This window comes from Lissotriton helveticus, chromosome 5_1, assembly GCF_964261635.1.
Source record: "Lissotriton helveticus chromosome 5_1, aLisHel1.1, whole genome shotgun sequence".
In the NCBI taxonomy this organism is placed as follows: Eukaryota; Metazoa; Chordata; class Amphibia; order Caudata; family Salamandridae; genus Lissotriton; species Lissotriton helveticus.
This window is the reverse complement of record NC_136065.1, coordinates 1,057,670,976-1,057,693,564: the sequence shown is the minus strand read 5'-3', so window position 1 is coordinate 1,057,693,564 and position 22,589 is coordinate 1,057,670,976. Positions and strand designations below refer to the sequence as shown.

Here is a 22,589-nt window from a genome sequence, read left to right as displayed (position 1 = left end):
AGATTCCTTTATTTAAATACATCAAACAATACGTCAACAATTTCCAACGTCATCTCATAGAATACAAGTTGAACATGTCTTCTAGCCGACAATGCCTATCATCTTAGCGCTCTCAGAGACTTAGCAAATCAACATGACTCAGATGGAAACAAAAGCCATGAAGCTGTTTTCCAATGAGCATCTAATTCATCAAGATGTACAGGGGCAAGAGTAAATGTAAAGAAAAGTGCTGTGTGCAAGATATCACAAAGGTTTTATATGTATTGAAAAAGTTACATCAATAAACAATTTTCTTCCTGTTCAGCAAGTGGTAATTTACCCATGAATCTTTCTTATTGAAAGTGCATCGTGCATCAGTGCAAGGTGTTACCATGGAAATTTCATATATCATGTCAAACGTTACGTCAGTAAAGCTGTAATTTCCTTCATGTTCAGAAAACGACACTTAACCATAACGCTTTCTTACTAGAAGTGTGGCTTTTATAAAAAGTAAGAGCGGCATAGCAGATCTCAGGGAGTCCAGAGAATGTAGTAATCTAAAACCTTCTTGATAAGAACTAGGGCAACGTACTCTCAAGAGTGGAAGCAAAAAAGAAAAGTTGTTCTTGGGGTTTTGTAAAGTGCACTGAAGTGAACAAAGTGTAATGTGGATTGCTTTGAGGTATTGTCGCAAGAGCAATAGTGAAAGGTTTTCTGTCCATCCACCTTGGGTCAGAAAAGCTACAGTGTACAGTGTCCAGGTGAAACCTAATCAAATAAAACATATACAGTGGATTTAGAATAACAAACACATCAAATGGCATCTCTTGGCTGAAGGAAGTATTATTAAAAAAGCTCAAGGAGTATTGCTGAGCAGATGATCTCTGATGGTTAGACAATGCCTTTACTGAATATCTTTTCTTGCATGTGACTTTGATTTTCTTAAGCACACAGTGCTAGTTATCTTAATTTTGACCACGTCCCATACTTGGATAGGCCACACCCCTTTTAGAGGTTTGTCCAGCACATTTTAGAGCACCCCCAGTTTTTTTCCCCACTTAAAGCCCTGGCAGATTTTCTTCCTGCACATAAACAATCATCCCCGTGGAAGCAGGCATCCTTGCATCTGGGTGCAAGGGTGCTTGCGTCAGCGCATGGCAGCAGTTTGTGTGCCAGCGCAGGGGGAAGCACAGAGATGTGACATATTGTTGTAAATATGTTGCTTCCCTGTCTTCCAAAGTAACTCAGCGCGGCGCAGCAAAATGACTTGCTGCACCGTGCTGTGTTCGTTTATTGTAAATCTGCCCCATTAAAGTCCTAAAATATGTCCCAGAGATTACAGACAGGGCTTGCTCATAGATTCAAGAGAGTTTGTGGTGCAAATACCTGTCCATGTGCAACTGGTCCCCGTCTTCTGGACATTCTCAGCTTAACCCCTTCCCTACGGGGCATATTCCCCTGCTGTGCTGGGGGAGGGGGGCGCGCGCAGCGCACCGGTGCTCATGACGAGCTCAGCTCGTCATGATCCACGGTGGTCGTGTGCTCATGATGCTCGTCATATGACCACACCCATTTCTTTAGAAGACTCGCACAGCAGGGGAAGTTGCCCAGCGTGTGAGCGTTCTAACGGTCACGACGAGCTCAGCTCGTCATGAGCACACGAGCACCGTGTTAAAAGTGCAAATAAGCCCATTTCATCTCAGGTTTGGTTTAAACATAAAGCCTTCACTGAGTTTCATATCTTATTAAAGAATTACATTATTAGTATGTATACAATGCAAATTCCCTATTTTTACCTAACTTGTAGTAGTCAAACCTTCACCATTTCAAATTCTTCCCATTATGTGTAGAATTTGTAGGAGGCACATGAAGAAATAACTGTGATACACTAACATTCTGCATACCAATTTTATCCAAAGCACTTAACATAGAATACTTCAAAATATGTTTAATACAATCATCATTTAATTTCACAGATAACAATTGGCAAACTGAGTGAACCCTTTCCAACAGCCCCTTACAAACCGAGCAATCTCCAATGAGAGTTCCTTCCTCACTGAGCCCCCACCACTGCCAGATCTAATGATTGTGCAGGATCACACAACTGAGTGAAGTGGAGAAGCTGCTATTAAAAATCGGAGGTCCTTAAGAATGACTATTATGTTAGCTTCCGACATAGTGTGTGGCGTGGTCCCTTTAAATGCTGTGTGATTAAAAACTTGTTTCATGGTTGGTTTTAGCTGGTTTAAGAAGGCCTTGTAGAAGGAGGCTGTGAACCCGTCTGGGCCAGGGACTTTGTTGTCTTTTAGAGATTTGACAGCCTCTGTGCAGTTAATTTCCTGTCCTAACTTGGTTTTCTCTTCCCTATTTAGTTACGGCAAGTTGAGTTGTTCGAGGTATTTGGTACAGTCTTCTAAATTTAGGGTCTGATCGTTTTTATAGAGTTCCTGACAGAATTCTTCCGACGGCCCCCAGCGCCTAGAGACCCTTACGGGTGATTGTGCGCTTTACAAATGCGGATTATTATTATTATTATTATTAACGGTCCTAAAGATGTCTTTATGTTTGGTATGGGTTTTATGAGATGATAGACTGGTTCTGTTTGTGCTTGAGATAGGATGCAAGAATTTTCCCGACTTTGTTAGCTTTGCATTGGTTAAGAGCTTTATACTTATTAATCCATAACCCTACCCTCACACTTAGGATTTTGTTGTATTCATATGTTTTTGTGTGTTAGTGAGCTTGCTATCGTGTAAAGAAGTAGCGTGGGGCTGTTCTAAATTTTTGATTTCCTGTTCAAGCTGGGTTAGTCTTATATTGGCACCCTTTTTGATTTTTGTCTTGATTTCAATTATTGTACCCCTAATGGTAGCTTTCAGTGCATCCCAGAGTGTATTAGTGTTAGTCTCCAGTGTGTCGTTATGTTTGAGGTAGTCTAGTTTAGCCTCCTCTATCGTTTTTTTATCAGCAGGATCCGAAAGTACATCGCTGTTAAAGCGCCATCTCTTTGGCACCAACTCATTGTGACACCCACCTAGTTTTAGGCTAATACACGAGTGGTCTGACACTGGTCTTGGTGCTATGTCTGTGTGTTCGAGTAGCCATGTGTGGGAGCCAGAGACCAGGATAAAATCTATCCTGGTGTATGAGTTGTGGGGATTAGAGTAGAAGGTGTAGTCTCTGGTGTCTGGATGTTGGAGTCGCCATGCGTCCTTACGGTTAAATTTGGAGCATATATTTTGTAGTACAGCATGTGAGCTCGCAGGGTGGTATTGACAGGTGGATTGTCTATCCGTTATGTGGTCTAATGGGATGTTGAAGTCCCCTGCTTCCACAGTGAGGTCATTTTGGGGAAACCCTTCAAGCGTGCTGGCCACTTCAGAAAAGAAGGCCGGGTCGTCCGTGATGGGGCCGTATATATTTGCTACATGTATTAGCTCCTTCTCAGGTGTTTGACCAGGAGTCTACCTTCGTTATCGTGAGACTGGTATTCTAGCAAGATGTTGGATCTTTTTGATATTAGGGTGATTACCATCTCTCATCGAAAAACTATAGGCCTATATCTCTGTTTAACGTACACTGCAAAATATACGCTTAGATCTTAGCGACCAAACTCAACTCAACCCTACCAAAATTAATAAGTAACTCCCAAGAAGGCTTCATCCGTACTCGCATGTCTAATGACAATACCACACTACTGTGCCACATTACAGAGCATGCTGCCATTAAGGCTGAGCCGACAGTAGCTATCACCTTAGATGCCAAGAAGGCCTTTGATAAGGTTTCCTGGCCCTTTTTGGAATGTTGCATGCAATCCTTCAATCTAGGCGAGGACTATATAAGTATGGTTATGGCCCTTGATAGTAACCCATCAGCCCGTATTGTCGTTAATGGCTCACTCTCTGAGCTTTTCACATTACAACAGGGTACTAGACAGGGGCGCCCACTTTTCTTATCCTTATACTTATTAGCACTGGAGCCCCTTATCTGATACATCAAAGCAAACTCTAACATCAAAGGGGTGGATATCAATGGCATCCAAATAAAATTAGCCGCCTATGCAGATGACATATTAATCGTAACAGAACAACCAAGGGCATCAATTGCGGCCCTGATGGATACAATAACAAGATATTTTGGCTTTTCAGGGTACAAACTAAACAGGGAGAAATCAGAACTCAAACTACTAAACATCCACTGTTGAGGGACATCCTAGGAGAATCGGGGCTGACATGGCAAACAGGCTATATCAAATATTATTTAGGTATCGAATTTGGTAGCAACTTAATAGATACCCTATAGCAGAATGAGAAAACACTACTAGGGAAGATAAAGAAGATCTTGGACTCGTGGTCACCAAAATGAATTACGTGGTGGTGCAGAATCGAGACTATTAAAATGATGATCACCCCGATGGTTAACTACCTCATCAGTATGCTCCCGCTCCTTCTTACAGACGACTTCCACCTCAAACTAGATATCCTCATCTCTAAATACCTCTGGCACGGAAAGAAAGCAAGGATCAGTATAAAAAAATGTATACTGGACAAAACGCTAGGAGGGGTGAACCTAGCGGATTTCAGACTATATCATTTGGCTTTCCTGGCGAAACAAGGCTCATACTGGATAGCACCACCTACCGGCTACAGCCTGGCATGGCTAGAGGTAGAGAAGGCCATCCTCAACAACCTAAGCTCCCTTGCACTCTTAACAACAAATAAACTATACCCACATACCTCCAAGTCCATTTTTAAAAACACAAAAATTGGTCTACTTAGGGTCAATAAAAATCTGGAGAACAGTTTTAAAGGGTCTAAAATGGAATCACTCTGGACAAATAGAAAGATATTGTACAAAGGCAACATCCTAACCCTTGACACATGGATTAAGAAAGGAATCCTCTTCCCCTACCAATTAGAAAATACCACATACCCAATTACATTTTCAGACCTCCAATCAAGGTTTAGCCTAGCTGACATTGAATTTTACAACTTCCTGAAAATCAGATCGGCCCTTACAAAAGCTAAACTATCCTCCACCCAACCATTACTAGCTTTGTGACAAATATTAACACAGTGGGCCACCAGGTCTCACAGATATACTAACTTCTCTGTCCCAAAATGTCTAAACTTAATGAGAAGACTATAGCCTTTTGGGGACAACTAGCCCCAGCCCCACCCAAGGAACAGGAATGGTCCTTACTATGGCGGTCCGTTTCACGAAATAAGATCTCGCCCAAACCAAATACTGGCTACTACACAAGGCATTCTGGACTCCTTCCCGATTATTTTATTTAGTGCTACGTAATGACGCAACATGCTGGAACTGTGAAAGGGAGACGGGGGATTTAGACCACCTTATCTTTCAATGCACTCTACTTAAGTCGTTCTGGGACAGAATCTTTGCCTTCATAACTGACTTGTTTAAATGTACTATGGATAGAGACTCCTTCAATCTGCCCACGGCCTGTATAAGAATAAACTTGAGATCTGACGTATACCTACTGGGCCTGTTACTAACCTCTGCAGTGAAAATGGACCTTACCAACTGGAAGGACACGAGTAATATAAAAGCTGGATAAACTGGATCATCCACCTCGGAGGGGCAGACAACACAGCATTGCAAAACTCTCCTTGGAAACCATCCTCCAGGACGATGTGGAACTCTCTGGATGCGTTTCTAGACGCTTATGAACCTCCATGAACAAAGGGCTTACCACGGATCATATCTTGAGATCTATATATTCCACCTGAAATAACTGTATTTAAGTGTAATGCTCATTATTACCTGTACTAGGCTGTTATAATATTTAAAGCCGCCAATATCATGTGTCCTTGTGCCAACATAGACATGTAAAAGCGTTGATACAACTAGCCCAGCCGTTGCTCTTCCTTCCCTTCTTTTCTTTTCTCTCTCATTTTCCTTTCTTTTGCCTGTCCTTTCTTTTCTTTGTTTTCTGTCACTGTTTGATGTGATTAGCCTCACGGTAGCCATAAAGGCGCACTACCCTCCATTGTTGTATTCACATGTAAAACTTTACCTAGGATACATTATGGTTACCCTGATATATGCATTCTGTATATCTTGTGAAAATCAATAAATTATTTTGAAATAAAAAAAAAAGGAAAAAAGAAGAAGAAATCGGAGGTCCTGCATGAACAGCTCTCATTTTTGCCAGCAGGTGGCACTGTGTAAGCTCAGACAGGATCCCGTCAGCCCTCAGGTGGCTTTTATTACTCACGTTTGCCAGGTCCTTTAATAACGATGCAAATGCCGCGAAGTTTGTCTTGGTCACATTTTTCTGCATCTGTAAAAGTTACAAGATTTTGTTCAAACACTAGGTAACTCAAGCCACAAAGAAAGCATTGGTGTTAAGTCTGCACATTCTCTTACAGCAAGCTCACATCTTAAAACCAATGATAAAGAAAAATGTTGTGATAAATCAGATTTTGGTCCTGTAGTTTGCAGTGTGAAAAAAGAATGTGGACTCCTATCACGACTACTATCACTCCTCCTCCTTAACAGAGCTTATACTTCCCTCCAATATTAAATGTCGCGAAATGTTATCTGTCCTGCTATCGGGCATAGCATGCCAGCAAGTGCCTACCTACCTCCGACCCCCGTCCTGTTTTCTACCTGGGTGAGTACAATTTGTTATTCCTGGTGCCTTGAAACCAGAGCAGTGAATCAACTGAATTATAGAGCTCAATTCTAGGGTTATTATAGCCGGCGTACTGTTGGTCTTTTGAAAAAGAAAGCACAACTCTTGTATAAGAATAACGTGGCCAGTGCTGATTTTTGGTAAAGATCCAGACACTTCAAAAATAGTATTGTCACCAAACATCCTCAAAGTCGCCTCAATGCCACAATGACCACCCTCCACATCTGTAAAGCTAGAAGTTCTTCTGCACCTCATAGAACAGACTGATAAAATCTGCACTCCATCAGCCACCCCACCCCACGAGCAATGCAATCCTAGCAGCCATGCATCTAAGTACTAGAAAATCCCATTGGAGGGTTCTTCTACACCACACTCACCACCATACTTGTTAGGATAAAGGGCCTCTGCTGCGAGTTGGAAACTGTGCCAGCTGCCCGTGTACATTTCTGGACAGCACTGCGGGTTTAAAGCCAAGAGAGCTAGATGATATCCCAATATATCACAGCTGAACTCTCAGGTCAAGCAGGAACTCAAAGTGCACCCCTTTTTAGGGCTCGCCTGGTGTTGTAGCGTGAAGCGCTGCCGCCAGCGAGCCTTATTGTCATTGTGTTGCCTCCCCCAAGTGGTACAGACCGGTGCACGAGCAGACTCCAGTCTGTGAACGCGCTTCCAAGACGCGCTTCCCAGACACGGGCGAAGACTGCATGCTCCGCCACTGGCACGAGTCGCAGGGAACGCCAACGTGCACGCTCACGGCGTCACGCTCCTGCCCTCCAGCATCTCTACTAAGGCTGTTCTGCTCTCCAGGCCCGACTTGTACTTGAATGTGTTTCCAGTGAAGTCTTCAGACACAGATGAACCGTCGGTGTGATGTCGGTATCGTGGCTAGTCTTGAACTGCACCTTTTTCTACCATACTTAGTTGCACCCTGCCCGTCCGCTGGCAGGAAGGACTGGGTCAGCTCACTTCTCAGGTAAGCAGGCGTTGCGCCGCACGCCTGCTCCTTCTTGTGTTTGTGCGTTATTGGAGGCTAGAATAGAACCTTCCAGAAGAGAAATCACAGGGGTACCTTCTTTTGTGAGTACGTCATGTCTCCAACAATTTTATCCACGGGCCTCGCCCCCAGACCACCAACCAACTGCCCGGTGCTGAGGCAGGATGCAGGTACGCGGCAGGACAGTGAGTGCTGTACGCTGGCCGGGGGCAGTGCTGACGGGGGTGTCGCATAGCATCTCATCACCAGGCTCCAAGCCCAGTGCACCCAGTGGTAGGGAGACCATACGTCCTGGAGTTTCAGAATGTGTCCTGGCGTCCCGACGAAACTTTTATTGTAAATACTATATTTAAACAGTAATTTTGTTTTTTAAAGAAAGGCCTGGGCAAGAGCGCACATTAATGAGCGTTTAGTGTACGCTCACGTTTTCACCGGAGCTCTTCTCCGTGGTAGCTGGAGCTGAATTCCTTAAACAGGCGCCTGTTCTGCTGCCTCACCTAATTGACAGCGGCAAAGGTTTTAACAAGGATTGGCAAAGCCAATAGGTCTCGGCAATCCGAGACCTACAGGCGTTGGGAATGTTATTGATTTGTGTACGGCTCTGAGGCTGTGGTTATTGATATTTTCAGCAGTAATATTTATCCACAGGCAGTGTCACCCCCCACTCCCAGCCCATGGTCCATAAATTCACCATGAATTTGGGAAATAGCAACACCTGTAATTTACACCGTTTAGAACAAGCATTGGCAGAGCCAACAGGTCTGGTTTTGACTGTCATCTTTTGGCTTTACCCATATTTGTTAACGTTTTTTGTAAAACTGAATAAGTGGACTACTGTTTGTGTATATATACAAGAGCAAAATGTCATCACTCACAGAGAGGTAACCTAATGGCTAAAGTGGGCTGACCCATTGCCTAATACAGTATGTTGTGTTGGGAGGAAATAAAATGTGACTGACACAAGAGACCGCTGGAAGAGGAGAGTTGGTAAAAGTCCCTATACGTTAAGTACATTATAACATTTTATTAACACCAGAAAATCTTGGCTAACAGCAGGCTTTAAAATCAGAAGTGCGGTATGAAGCACTATATGCAGAATACATTTTAGCATCTGAAGTGTTGGGGGAGGACATCAGACGAGTCTGTATACAAAACAAGTTATTTGTCAAATTACATTCATCCAGAGTAATCGGAGACATATGAAGATAAAGTGAGTTAAGCAATATGAAGGAACGGAGTTTGCAAGTTTTGTTCTGTGTAGATAATGAAAGCTCTTACCACCAAAGCTCACTCCTTCTTACTTTACTGCTCGCAATCTTTATATGCATGTACACTAATATAACAAGCATTAAAAATGCGATAGTCCCGCCTTTTATGAACTTCAAGCCATTTGCTTCGCTATACAACACCATTAGCAAAGCAAATGGCTTTAACTTAATCAAAGGCGAGACCTATTGCATTTTCAATGCTTGTTGTGAGAGTGGTTACTGCCCTCTCTATCCAGGCTCTGTGGAGAATGCATACTCTAGAAGGGGACATAGGTACTTTGTATCTGTGCTCTTGCCGGGAGACTACCTACCACTCCGCCCCATGTAAAGTTCCGTTAAGTCCCACATAGGTGGGGTCCTTTACCTTAACCTTGTGTGGAACATGTATAAAGGGGGACTGTATTGAATGCGTATATGTGTGGATTGAGAGTGTACAAATAGATTGGCTGGTTCTATAGTATATTGGACTCCACCTGTGTCTGCTGCACAATATATTGCCATTGCCTAAATGTATACAGATGGTTGCAGGTGGTGAGCACCAACACACACTTTTTGGGGATTCATTTTCACTTCAGATTTTGAGTCACAGTAAAAGGCACAGGCAGTAAAGGGAGAAAGGAGGAAAAGAAACACAGGAAACCTGAACAAAGTCATAAAATGAATGAAAAGTAGCATGGAAGATGATATCAAGAGAAAGGAATTGTAGGGTGGGAGAAGCAAAAGACATGAGGAGGAACCAAAGCTAGGCAGCATTGGTACCTAACAACCTGATAATTGGCATTGCCAGTAACACGGTCCAAAGAAAAGGTTTATGCACGGCATTTATTTACTATTATTACCATCATTATTAATTATTATTATTAATAATAATAACGGTAATAAAGATTATTATTATTGATTAAGCACTGGAACTTGCTCTCCTATTGGCGCATCCTCCACTGACAGGCCAGGCGTGACAATCACGTAAGAAAATACACTGATCTTGTCAGTCAGTTCTTTGTTCAGTATTTATCTCACTACTGAAGAGGTCCTTTACACCAGCACCAGGTGAAAGTATGCTAAAAAGTCATAAGTGTTACTGGGAAGTCTGTGGAACCCCCTTTTTGCTGAACTTGTAGCGAGAGGAAGACCGGTCTGCCAGTGATAAGCTGGATTGGACCTGCCAAGAGAAGAAGGACTGAATCCATAGAAGAGAGCCAAGGTACATCTGACTGGCAGCACCTGTGTGCAAGACTTATTGATGGACATCGATTCCCCTAAAGCCATCAGGTAGCCTCAGCCAGCTAGCCAGGAACCAGCAGCATGACATCTGGGTTGATGAGCTACTCTATCACCTCCATGACCAAAAAGGATAAGTCTGCATCAGTGTTAGAGGGCACCTCTACCTATCTCCTTTTGCACCTTCTGGAGGTTCTGGACTTTTTCCTTGGTCAGAGTCCCTACCTTGGTGACGGGAGGAGGTCATCATGATTCTGTTACCATTGGACTCTGCTTCTCATTGACTACAGCTCCGGAAATATCACCAGTTATATATCTGATCAACATCCTCTGCCAGTATCTAGTAGACAGCTGGGACCAGTCTCTGTGGTGTTCCCTGTATGTGTCTCTATTCGCAGCTGTGCTTCTGCCACCAGAACATCTTGACTGCAAGTGGTGGTTTCTGAGACACAGGCACCTACCTTTAAAGGCATCACCTAAGGGCCACTATGGAGTACAGGCACATTTGCCAAACACTGCCCCCTACTGATAGCCCAGTGGCTCCTGGATTTTGAACTCTGGTATCTTGACTGTTTCCCACAAGTGGACACCAATGTCAGGACATCGAGTCACAGATGCCCTGGAAGCACATTGAAGAGAAAACATTTCCACAAGGGTGGGATTCTGTTTGATGGGGTGGTGGGTTCTCTTGGCCTGAAAAGAAAATTGCATTGTTCTCATTCCTCCTCTAAGAATTTGCAAATTACTGCCTTGGACTTGGGTACTCGAACATATCGGATACAAAAGACTGTAACATTATAACTTATTCTTCAGCCTGGTATATCTGGTCCATCGACCATCATTGTAGGCCGCAATGCTTCCAGTTGCACTCCGGCCTTTCTAAAGATTCCCCCAATGGTCAAATTTGTCCACAGAGATTAATGTTACACAGATACCCAATACCTAGGCAGTAGGAGCTATTATAACCTGTGGATTTGTTTCTGAGGCCCAAAAGGATCAAATATTTCCCTTATCATTTGTCACCATTGACACTAACTGCTTGGCAATGTGCACCCTTGAACTCGCTACATCCTGTGACACTATTTCTGAACATATCTGTATCAAAGCCTCTCCAAGTGCCACTGGTGCATCCAGCCCTTTAGAATTCATATCAGGCATTCCTCAATCAATGAGGACAAAGTGAAACTGGGAGTGCTCATATCTGACTCCCCAGTCATGGTGGACTGGCATCCCTTTACTTTTCAACGTAATATTGTCCACTCCTTGCACTATATCAGAAACCTAGAACTAACTTTTCTCTATCATTTGTTGATCACCACCCAAATTAACCTGAAAGTCACTAGCACAAGACAATTATACCCTCTCTGCTATCAGCCTAGATCTCTCTGAAGACATGAATGGGAGAAGCAAGATCAAACTGAATGGTGCTGATACGGAGATCCTTCTAGGGTTGTACCACATGCATCACTACAACTATCTTTTCAATTTAATGAGTTAGTTGCCTGCTCCATTTCAGTCAAAAATCTAGATTGGTTCCTACACATCACTTTTAGCATAAACACACACAGAAGCAGAATTACTATGTGAGTTTCTTCCAAATGTGATAAGTGATAAAAAGGCCCTCCAACCATCTGAGCATCATACAGTTGAGCTGGGCTCAGTATGCAACTACAAGTGTGACTATGTGTAAATCGTCTTTGCTGGCCTCCGTGACCAGCCAGACTCCAAAGAAACAATGTGCTGGAACCTGCTTTGTTGCTACCTAAGTAAAATAGATTCCACCACCACATACTGTATGAGTCCCCTCCAAGTCAGAAGCAGAATCAAAACAAAATACTGTGCTTAACCTACACGTGTGAATGTCACAGCCTTACTTGGATAAAACCAAAGACTCTGGGGCAGATTTACCAGAAACTGATGCATCTGTAGAGATGCGTCAGTTTCCCTGCACCAGCCTGCGATACCCTTGCATCACCATGGATGCGCCGTATTTACAATACGGTGCACCATGGCGTAACAGATGAGTCCGAAATTCTGACGCATCTGTTGGAGCAAAAGTCCCGCATTGCTGTAGTCATGCCGCAGGCACGACGCAACTCCAGCAATGCATGGTGAGGCCTATACTCATTATACTGCGTCACTCCTTCCGCCTGCTTCAAGCAAGCATAAAGTTGTGACGCAGTGGCATCCTAAAAGTGGCGCAGTGAAATCTTGTAGATTTCACTGCCTCACGTCTACGAGGCTTTCCTGCGAGGGAACACCGACCCTGCATACATTATACATGATGCAGGGCTTTACAAAGTGATGCAGCTCCCTAGATGTGTCACATTGTAAATTGGCTGCATTGTTTGCGCCATCGCTGCGTAACAAATGTGACACAATGGGGGTGCAAAAGTGACGCAAGGGGCTTGTAAATCTGCCCCTTTGACCCTGGAGCCATAAGAAACAACTAGGGAACATACCATTCATTCACTCACCATCAAGAGAACTTTAAACTTTCACACCAGCAACTCACAATTCAAAGGTTTCATAATCCCCTTCCCCACCACTGTACAACTATTGCCTGAGCCCCCCCCCAAAACAAGACTTTCTGGCAACGCTATGGGCTTGGTGACTATTACCTTTGTGGTGCTTACTATAAAGAAATCACAAATAAATCAAAAGCGCTTGGTGGAAAAAGTGTAGGGTGGCAAATCATCCCATCATCAGTTTTGGCATACACACTTGTGCACCAGCAAGTTGTCATGGCTAGCTTTCTCAAAGCCCCATTAAATGATTGTTCCTCAGATTGTTAGGCTGTATTATTCCACCAAGGTACCATTAATGCCCACCTGATTTTGGATGTCTGTGAAGTTGAGGGTGTCGATGCCAGAGTTGGAAATGTTCATCAGGAGTACTTTCTGCTGGTCTGTGAGGAATGTTATTGGATCCAGGGTGATGTTCATTTTATTGAAGCTGGAGTTTATGTTGTTTTCATACTGTGGTTGAGAGAAATTAATGTTGAAAATGTAAAAACGAAGATGATTACAGGTCATGTCATGTTCATTTAATTTGCTTCTATTGCTCTTTCACAAAAGATACTCCCAGTACACAGTGCATGAGAATACCAGTGGGGTACAAGTATCACACAGCAAAGTTACCTTATGAACCATTGAACATAGACGGAAAAAGGTGAAGAAAGGAATGGGTAGAAGATGGAGCTTGAGCAGAACACAGGCCAGCCAAGATTGGGGTTGACCTCTAGGTATTAGACGAGGAAGCGGCCTGAGATACAGGGTGAGGATGCAACGATTAATCAGCATCATTCCAGTGGCTGATCAGAGAGACTGGAAAGATAACAATATCAGCAGTAATATTGTACTGGTAGCACGGTTTTGGGTAATGGCACAAAAGAGGCTACATAATGTGACGAGAAGAGGGGTGATGAGAAGTGTCCATGGAGAGTTTTAGCAGCGATAGCAAGCCTACATGGGTTTGGAGAGTGTGTGCTTCACCTCGAGGCTCAGATCTTCCATGCGGGCAACAAGGTAGTCTTTGGACCTGCTCGGGCACCTCAAATAAGGTTAGCTGTGTGCAATTTTGGAAACATGATGTAAAATGTTGAAAAAACAGACTGTCTACTATGAACAAGCAATTTCTTCATTCACCACCACCCCCTCCTAGTGAAAGAGCAAGTGTGTGGTCATACTAGTAAAGACCAACCAGGAACATATTCACTGTGAGCCCCAATGTATTCTTGGGGTACACGTGTACCCAGGTAGATTATATATGTTGGCACACACATGGGACTATTTGTGAATGAGATAGCATTCTGAGAGCTGAGCAGTGTAGGGTGTGGGGCCTCTGCAACAGAATGTCAGAGGAATTATACTCACTGGTTGCTGGTGTTTGGGAGGCAGCCTGACCCTTGCTCGGTGACAGGTGGCAGCCTGGGGACTATGAGGAGGACAAGCTAGCAACCACTTATGAACAAGGAGAGGCTGCAGGAAGGATTTCAGCAGCAAGTGACTATGCTTGGGAGAAGGAAGTGAGCACCCCAGTCTGGGATATAGTGAACATCAGGATCATGTTTTCATTGAAAGCAGCACTTCAGCTGTCTCTGGGGTCTGTGGATCCCTTCCTGGGAGGATTGAATTTTGCCTCGGGAGGGAGATGGGCTTGTGAATCCCTGTGGTCTCGCCCTGGCCAGCAGATGGAAGCTGGATAGTTCTCACCGGATGCAAGCTAGGTTGCAGGGCGCATACACTGCAGCACATATTAGACAGGGAGACTGTTGAATGAGGTGCAGCAGCGACCATCTCACTGCGATCCTAGTGAGGTCGCGTCCTCCTCAGACATTCTTATTCTTCTGGACTGGAAACATGCACCGGTGACTGACCACCACCCCATGGACGATGGGCCTCCTTGGCCAATGCACACTGCTGTTATGTTAGCTGTTACGATGCTGTTATCACTCCCTTTAGAGAGCACTTCAGGTTGCAAAGAGGTGCTCTAGGCGCCAAAAGCAACTGCTAGTATAAAAATAGCATGCAGCAGTTGGCTCTTTAACAAATATTGATCTGATTAGATGTAGTATTTAATTTATGCTCCGGAGCATGGATCTTTTACCTACTGCACAACTTTACATCACTATATAAAACAGATAATATAGAAATATGTATGTCGGTTTTAAGTGACTATGAATTCCACTTACTGTCAGGGTCATGAGAATTTGCAACCAATTCTACCCATAGCTACTTTTTCATCATTCTGAGCCGCGTGCAATGCTCCACAAAGAGGTAAGATGGAATGTTGTAACAAGCAGCATCTTAAACTGGAGTGACAAAAAAGGAGTACGCTATCCTGTCAGGAAATATGCTAATTAGGCAGCGGGGCTAGCTTGAAAGTGATGATAGAAAATACACCACTGCAGGGATGTTTGGGATTTGTCTCATACGTGAATATTTCCTCCAGGTTTAATTTTCGAGTGCTCTAAATATATGTATGGCACCTAACCTTTGTAGTTGGGTAAAAATATTTTCTAACCTATGTATAAGAAGCAAGAATTCGGGATTCAAAACAATGACATGGAAGTACTAAGAGACTGGGTTAGAAAAAGGTAATAATATAGACTCTTCCAAGGGTAATGGTACAACAAATAATCTTAGAAACAAAATTTCAGTACATTTTATTAATACGAAGAGGAAGGCTTGGGGTGGGTATTCTTGAGGCAGGGGGCGATGAAGTGGTGGAAACAGACAGAAGATATGCAACTGTAACATGAAACAACCATACACATTGCCCAGGCCTAGAAGAAAACTGGATGTAAAGAAGGCAGAAATTCTACCACTGTCTAGGACCAGAATATTACATACAGCCAGCAAAATATGTGTAAAACATAACCTATCCATTGTGGTATTGCCATTATTATTATGATCAATTTTTATTGGTATTTGCGTTAGTCATTATTATTACTATCATCAGCATTTCTAGCTCTAGGACTGTTCCTAGTGGATAGAAGAGAATTAGAACATTTGGGTCCTCATAGTCCCGTCACCCTTCCCCATCTCTTCCCATGCGGAGTCTCTCACCCTCCCCTTCTCTTTCCCACCCTCATTGTCTGTCTACTTCCCCAGCTCCTGCCCCTCTCCCCTGAATTTCTCCCCTTGCCTGCTTTTCCCCTTACGTATCTGTGCTTATTGTTTATCTCGACCTTACAAGTAACTATGTTGCCATGCTCTAATAACTGTGTAACCTTTGTAACGATGTAACCTGTAACTATGATCTGATGCTCACGTAAAGCGCTCTGATACCTCCGGGTCTAGCCAGCGCTATATAAAACCTTTAAAATAAAATTAAAATAAAATACAATTCTCCCCTTCATGCTGTAGCCCATTAAGTCGCCAGAGGCACGGAAGCAGGCCACATGACCACATTGTGAGTCTTATGTTGGCACCCTCTAAATGGCAGAATTAAAGGTAAAATAGCTAGCATTACCCATAGTGCCCTTCGGGCCTCCCTCCTTACCCATAAAGAGAAACCACACTTCACTGCAGGCATAAGGTCAATGAGCATTAATCCCAGTTTTCTGCTCGGAATAACCTCAGCCAAGAACTAAAAAAACATGAATGACACCAGCTCATGTTTGGCTCGCAAAGGGTAGAAGCTGACACCAGAACAGAGGCTGAACCCAGACATTCCAACGTACTGAAGGGATCAAAAACCCATTTTTCAGACTCTATGTTAGAATAAATATTCATGTCCTCTCCCCTTGTCCCACCTTGAAATGCGTATTGCTCCTCAGACGATACTAGCTGTTAACTCAGCCTATGGTTATCGTATCGTAAAGCGCTCCGCTGTCTAGTGTCCCTATGGTCCACGCTTTATAAGCTCCGCAAATAAATAAAATAAATACATCGTTGTTATTCCTGTTGTTACTAAATATGGGAATGGTAAACAGATCAGAGGAATGAGGCATCCATTGAAAAGGCATAAAACATCTATGATAGCTCTCACCTGGCTTATGTTGAGATACTTCTCCAGTGGCACTGTTTGATCCAATTGCAGAACACTCCACAACGGTTGGTTTTTCTGGCACTCACTGAAAGGAAAAAAGAGAATGGGCATGCATAAATATGGCAATTGGAAGTTCGATGATTGGTAATTTAGTCTCACATATAGAAATGCCTGAGAGGTTAATTTTTTGGTCTAAAATGTAATAAAGTACAACAATATCTGGACTCATCGGGAAGACCAGGGTCTGCTGGTGTTGGGATGAACTACACAAATGGAATCATTGGACAGTAATCTGATATGTCTGGTTCTAGTTACATAATGTAACAGCCATATTAGGAACCTCTTCATTTCATTAGAAACCTATTGGGATGCATCTTTACTTAACTTAGTTTGTTTTGTGGAACAACTAGCCCCTCTATTAACATGATTGTCAGAAACAGTACTTTCTGCTCTATTCATAAAGTGACAATGAAGCTGCTGTAGGAGAGAACAAGTGTGTTGGTTTAATTAACGTACGCATGCAATATGAGCCCTTGCATTGAAATATTGGGAGCGGGGCACACAATTGAATTTCCCAGAATGCAGTCATACGAGGCTGCTTAGAATTTCACAAAACACGACTAAATGAAAACACTAGCAAAGAGCAGAGGAGCCCCTGAGGGATGGATAGTGATGAGGGAGGCCTTAACGACAGTTGGTGCTACTTCCTCTCTCATTTATGATGAATTAACCTCTAGTCAATCAATGACGCCAGCCATTGTCCCTTTCTCTTATTAGTCACAGTCACCTGTGGCTCAGGCCCATAATGCAGACCAGGGCTTGGAACTAAGCGTTGTAGTGGACCTAGTAATGCATCAGGAGGTCCTTACACACTGAGGTATCTTACGGGATACAGCCTTTAGGACATTCCTTCCTCCATGCCACCTTAATTTTTACTAGTTTTCTTGTTTATATGGGTTTCTCTCAGGTCATAGTAAAAATTACTGTGTCCATGTGTTTTACACATCAGACAATATCATTCTGCTCTTCTCAGACCTAATCTAACCAATCTTTACTCCTCATTTTCATAGAGTTGTTCAACAGGGCTAAATACTCCTAGATGGTCATCTTGGCAATTGTTTGACCAATTGGTGGAGGATGGTGATAGAGCCCCTCTGCCAAAGGCGTGCCACCTGCCCACAGACTGGAAGGAGGTGGGGATTCCACACGCCGGATGGTTAATTTCCCTGCCAAGAATACACCATATTGGATTAGGCAAGGTGATTTTTTTCACTTATTTCAAAATTGGCAGATAGCGGGTAAGAAGTGTTGGTTACGCTCACCAGCTCTGAGCTGAGCTGGTTATTTCTTCCTCCTCCTGATCTACATGGGTTCCCCCTTGCCCTTACATGCAGCAGGCTGGGAGGAAATTCAGGGGACACCCTTGTGCACCAGTCTTAGCTTGAGATCTTGGATTCTAACTTTAAGCGAGGGAGCGAGATCCATGCCTTTAGCACTGAAGATGTGTGTTATGCAGCATGAAATCCCACTATGTACTACTTAAAGACACACGAGGGAGAATGGACGTCAATTAAGGTTAGCTTGATATCCTGCACTTTCATACCCCTGGCACTGCTAGTTCCTTCCTAGGGCACAGGGGTCCTGAAATCAGCAGCAGGAAAAGTTCATATGAAAACACTGTAAAACAATGTGCTGCCAAAACAGACAACAATTTCCTGCCAAATTTAGAACCTCACATCAATAGATCCCCAAGGAAACCTTGACCTGTATTTAATTCCTAAATCCGGCCAGTCTAATTTTCCACTTATTTTAGGACTAGGCTAATTTACTATTCAGGGACTGTGCATGTGCTTGTTTCCTTCACAACAGATAAAAGTCCCAAAGAGGGTCAGCAGATAGAACCTGTTTTTAACAAAATGTCAGCTCACTAGCTAGAAGCATATGATGCATGCAATGCCAACACAAAGATGGTGCACAAAACAATGATTTACTTTGCAATGACCGAATCTACACCATCTCTTCCTTTGCATTTGTACACTCAAGATGTATAGGTATATAAGGCGCTGGATATTGATGCAGACCAAAACAGAATTACAGGTCAGGTTCTCGCCTTCAAATGATGATGAAACAAAAGAGTCTCAAGTTCTGCTCTGCCCCTCTGCAGAGCCTTCCCTTCTTCCCTTGACAGTCTTCTGGTACTCCTGCCCCATGCTGAGCATTTCATGGATACTGCCATTACCTGCTGACGTATAGACTGACTGCTCAGCACTGCATGCACTCCACTTTACTTCAAAGCATTTATCACTATATCACAATGCCTCTTGCACTCTGCTTGCTAATCCTAGTTCTGAGCCCATGTTAGATGGGAAGTAAAACTTGTTTTTACTAACAAGCTGTGAATAAATAAACATAAATATAAATATATTGGGATATATATATATATCTCTATATATATATATAGATATATATACATACATATATATACCACACACACATATATATGTGATTTTGGTGCAACTGACTCCTACTAAAAGGAGCGATGGAGGCAAGTTAAAGAAGGAGGGGTCAAGCGAAAACCCTGTCAGCAGCGGCATCTGAAGAAGGCAGTCCAGCCGAAATGCATCATGCCCGATTTTGCCCAATTAAAGGTCTTCCGAAATTCCCCCATGTGGCCTCTTAACTTCTTTTACTGGAGGCGTTGTTGTTAATATTTGTTCACGCATGCCAGAGGCGTGAAAAGAGGCCCCGCTCTGCAAGAGGCTGGAGCAGCACTGGTACCTGCATTTGCATTTTTCATATCCAAGGAATTGGAACGACTCCAGCCCGCCTTGCAACACGGACTACGCCTGGGCTGCTGCAGCGCAGCTCGTGCCTTCACGAGGAGGCAGGTTTACGGTAACTCTGACTCACGGCCCGGCGGACTTCTACAATCGAGGCTTGAGTGTAGTGAGGACCTGAGGAAGCCTGAGGGTACACAATCAAACAGGGAAGAACCATTTTGGATACCCCGCACTTGAACTTGCTACAAGCTCGTCCATCATGTATTTGAGCTTCATATTCACCAAAACGGAACACTCACCGAGGAACAATGCCTCCTGGGGACTGTAGTTCACTTTTGTCTGCAGTGGTCACTCGACCTCGTGATTTTGGTGCAACTGACACCTACCAATAGGAGCGATGGAGGCAAGTTAAAGAAGGATGGGTCAAGCGAAAACCCTGTCAGCAGCGGCATCTGAAGAAGGCAGTCCAGCCGAAATGCATCATGCCCGATTTTGCCCAATTAAAGGTCCTCCGAAATTCCCCCATGTGGCCTCTTAACTTCTTTTACTGGAGGGGTTGTTGTTAATATTTGTTCACGCATGCCAGAGGCGTGAAAAGAGGCCCCGCTCTGCAAGATGCTGGAGCAGCACTGGTACCTGCTTTTGCATTTTTCATATCCAAGGAATTGGAAAGACTCCAGCCCGCCTCGCAACACGGACTACGCCTGGGCTGCTGCAGCGCAGCTCGTGACTTCACGAGGAGGCAGGTTCACGGTAACTCTGTCTCACGGCCCGGCGGACTTCTACAATCGAGGCTTGAGTGTAGTGGGGACCTGAGGAAGCCTGAGGGTACACAATCAAACAGGGAAGAACCATTTTGGATACCCCGCACTTGAACTTGCTACAAGCTCGTCCATCATGTATTTGAACTTCATATTCACCAAAACGGAACACTCACCGAGGAACAATGCTTCCTGGGGACTGTAGTTCACTTTTGTCTGCAGTGGTCACTCGACCTAGCGATTTTGGTGCAACTGACTCCTACCAATAGGAGCGATGGAGGCAAGTTAAAGAAGGAGGGGTCAAGCGAAAACCCTGTCAGCAGCGGCATCTGAAGAAGGCAGTCCAGCCGAAATGCATCATGCCCGATTTTGCCCAATTAAAGGTCTTCCGAAATTCCCCCATGTGGCCTCTTAACTTATTTTACTGTAGGGGTTGTTGTTAATATATATATATATATATATATATATATATATATATATATATATATATATATATATATATATATATATATATACATACATACATATATATGTATATATATATTCTCAAATATGTCAAATGGACTTGGTAGTAAAAAGTATACATCCTCTCCTTATGATGTCTTTATTGCTTATGATTCAGTTATTTCTTATGAGTGCATTAATACAGAAATTCCTTGTCATACCTGCACCATCTTTGTATGTTGATGTGTATTGGTGGTCTCTTTCATGCGGCATATAGCGCCCACCACAATGAAGGTAGTAGAATGGAAATGCAGGTTTCTTGGGACCCAAGTATACAATAATGGATGATGTGAGGAACAAATGCGTAATTTTGTGTACCTGTTTTAATACTTGCTATTACCCATCGGCATACTAGGTCTTTTATAACGTAGGGGATTATAATCAAATATCAAAATAGCAGTCCCTTTGGCCAATGCCATTTAAGAATAATTTAGTACCTAAGCGTGAGAAAAGTGCACTGCTTTTGTATGGAAATCTACTCTCATGGAGACAAGCAATACTAAGTTTTAAATATGCAAGTTCCTACTAATTTTTGTGCTGTTTGCTCACACATTTATACTTCTAAAAGTAGCGATTCTAAAGGCACCAGGTGTAAATATGTGACCCTCATAATACATCAAACCTATGTACAGAGCTGTCTAGTATTCACCCCTTTGCCTCATTTTCCCATATCACTTTCTCCTTGCCCTAGCATCCCACTGCCAACCCATTGACACCCCAATAGTGACTCCTACTTTACCAGTGAGCAGGATCTTCACCTATTCCCTTCAATGTGGAGGCATTTGATGCACAGTAGAAGATCCTTCACGTTTGTGACGGAGTAACCCATCTGCCAAACTCTAAATCAGGCCTTCAATCTCTTACAGGAGTCAGCCTGGCTGGACAAGTTAGTCTTTCACCACCACAGTCTTGCTGGCCAGTGTCTCAATTTTGGGAGCTTGAAGATTATTGCTTTAATCTCCTTTAAGATAATTGTGAACTTGATTTTAGTAGAGCTTGATGATGCTTCTTTAAAGCCAGAGTTGGCAGTCTCCTTTGTGGCCCTATGTTCCTCTATGGCCAAAGTAGTTAGGTATTTCTGTTTCTTCAAATCCCAGTCTATGTCCTTTCTGCCATTTGGCCCATAAGCACTCAGTTCTGTGGACTCAGATGATGATGTTAGTGCTTGCTAGTGACTAGCTGTCCCAGTTTCATCTCTAAGTATACCTTTCACCTGGCTCAGGGAATAACCTGCATATTATATCTGTGTCTCTACCACAACCAATAGCTGACTTAGTTGACAAACGGTAGCACTAAATTGTATCACTTGTAATTTGCTCTTGGATAATAACAGTTTAGCTCTGGTCAGCCTCTTCAGATTAGAATCTTGGAGATGCTTCAGATTGCTTAGATTGGTCAGGTTGACTTAGTTCTCTCATACCGGCAGCAATGGAAAACTCTTTCTAGTGTACACTAGGTGGACACCAATCCTTATTTCTCTCATTCATATTTTATATTGAAGGGCTATCTCCTTTAGTTCAATTGCTGGATGCTTTCTTCATGAGCCCAATTGTCACTTTATCTTGTCTGGCAACTGATTCTGTGATGTCAGTGCTGGCAAAAGGTGCCAGTGAGGTCCCTCATCAACATGGTGTTGAGTGCGGAAGAGATTGGTCATTGACCCCCACCAAGTATCTTGGTCATATGCCGTTCATTGATAGCAGCATGTGATAGAGCCTGGAGTGAAATGATGCCTGGACCAGAGTAGGTGGTAGATGGTAGCTCTAGTTTATCAGAAGGAGGTGTTACGATCAATATCAGCTGTCACCAGTTCTGCACCACAGTCTATATAAGCGTTAGGTGTGTATCTACTGAAGGGTTCTTAAAATGGCTCTTCTGGAGTTCTAATAATGACTGTTCATCTTGAGCTAGTGCTCCTGGAGCATAGGT

General features: G+C 43.4%; 1 protein-coding gene across 3 annotated transcripts in view; it reads right to left on the bottom strand.

Moving 5' to 3' along the window:
* Positions 1-22,589, bottom strand: part of LOC144755103 (prominin-1-A-like) — a 499,448-nt gene that overhangs the window by 42,126 nt on the left and 434,733 nt on the right. For all 3 annotated transcript variants that reach the window (XR_013594841.1, XR_013594842.1, XM_078643612.1), the window contains exons 15-17: positions 16,616-16,700; positions 12,952-13,098; positions 6,221-6,286 (exon numbers count right to left, since the gene is read on the bottom strand). Coding sequence is in view for 1 of the 3 variants with exons in the window: in XM_078643612.1 (XP_078499738.1) it covers positions 6,221-6,286; positions 12,952-13,098; positions 16,616-16,700 (298 nt within the window). In the remaining 2 variants the exon portion in view is untranslated. The remainder of the gene's footprint in view (positions 1-6,220; positions 6,287-12,951; positions 13,099-16,615; positions 16,701-22,589) is intronic.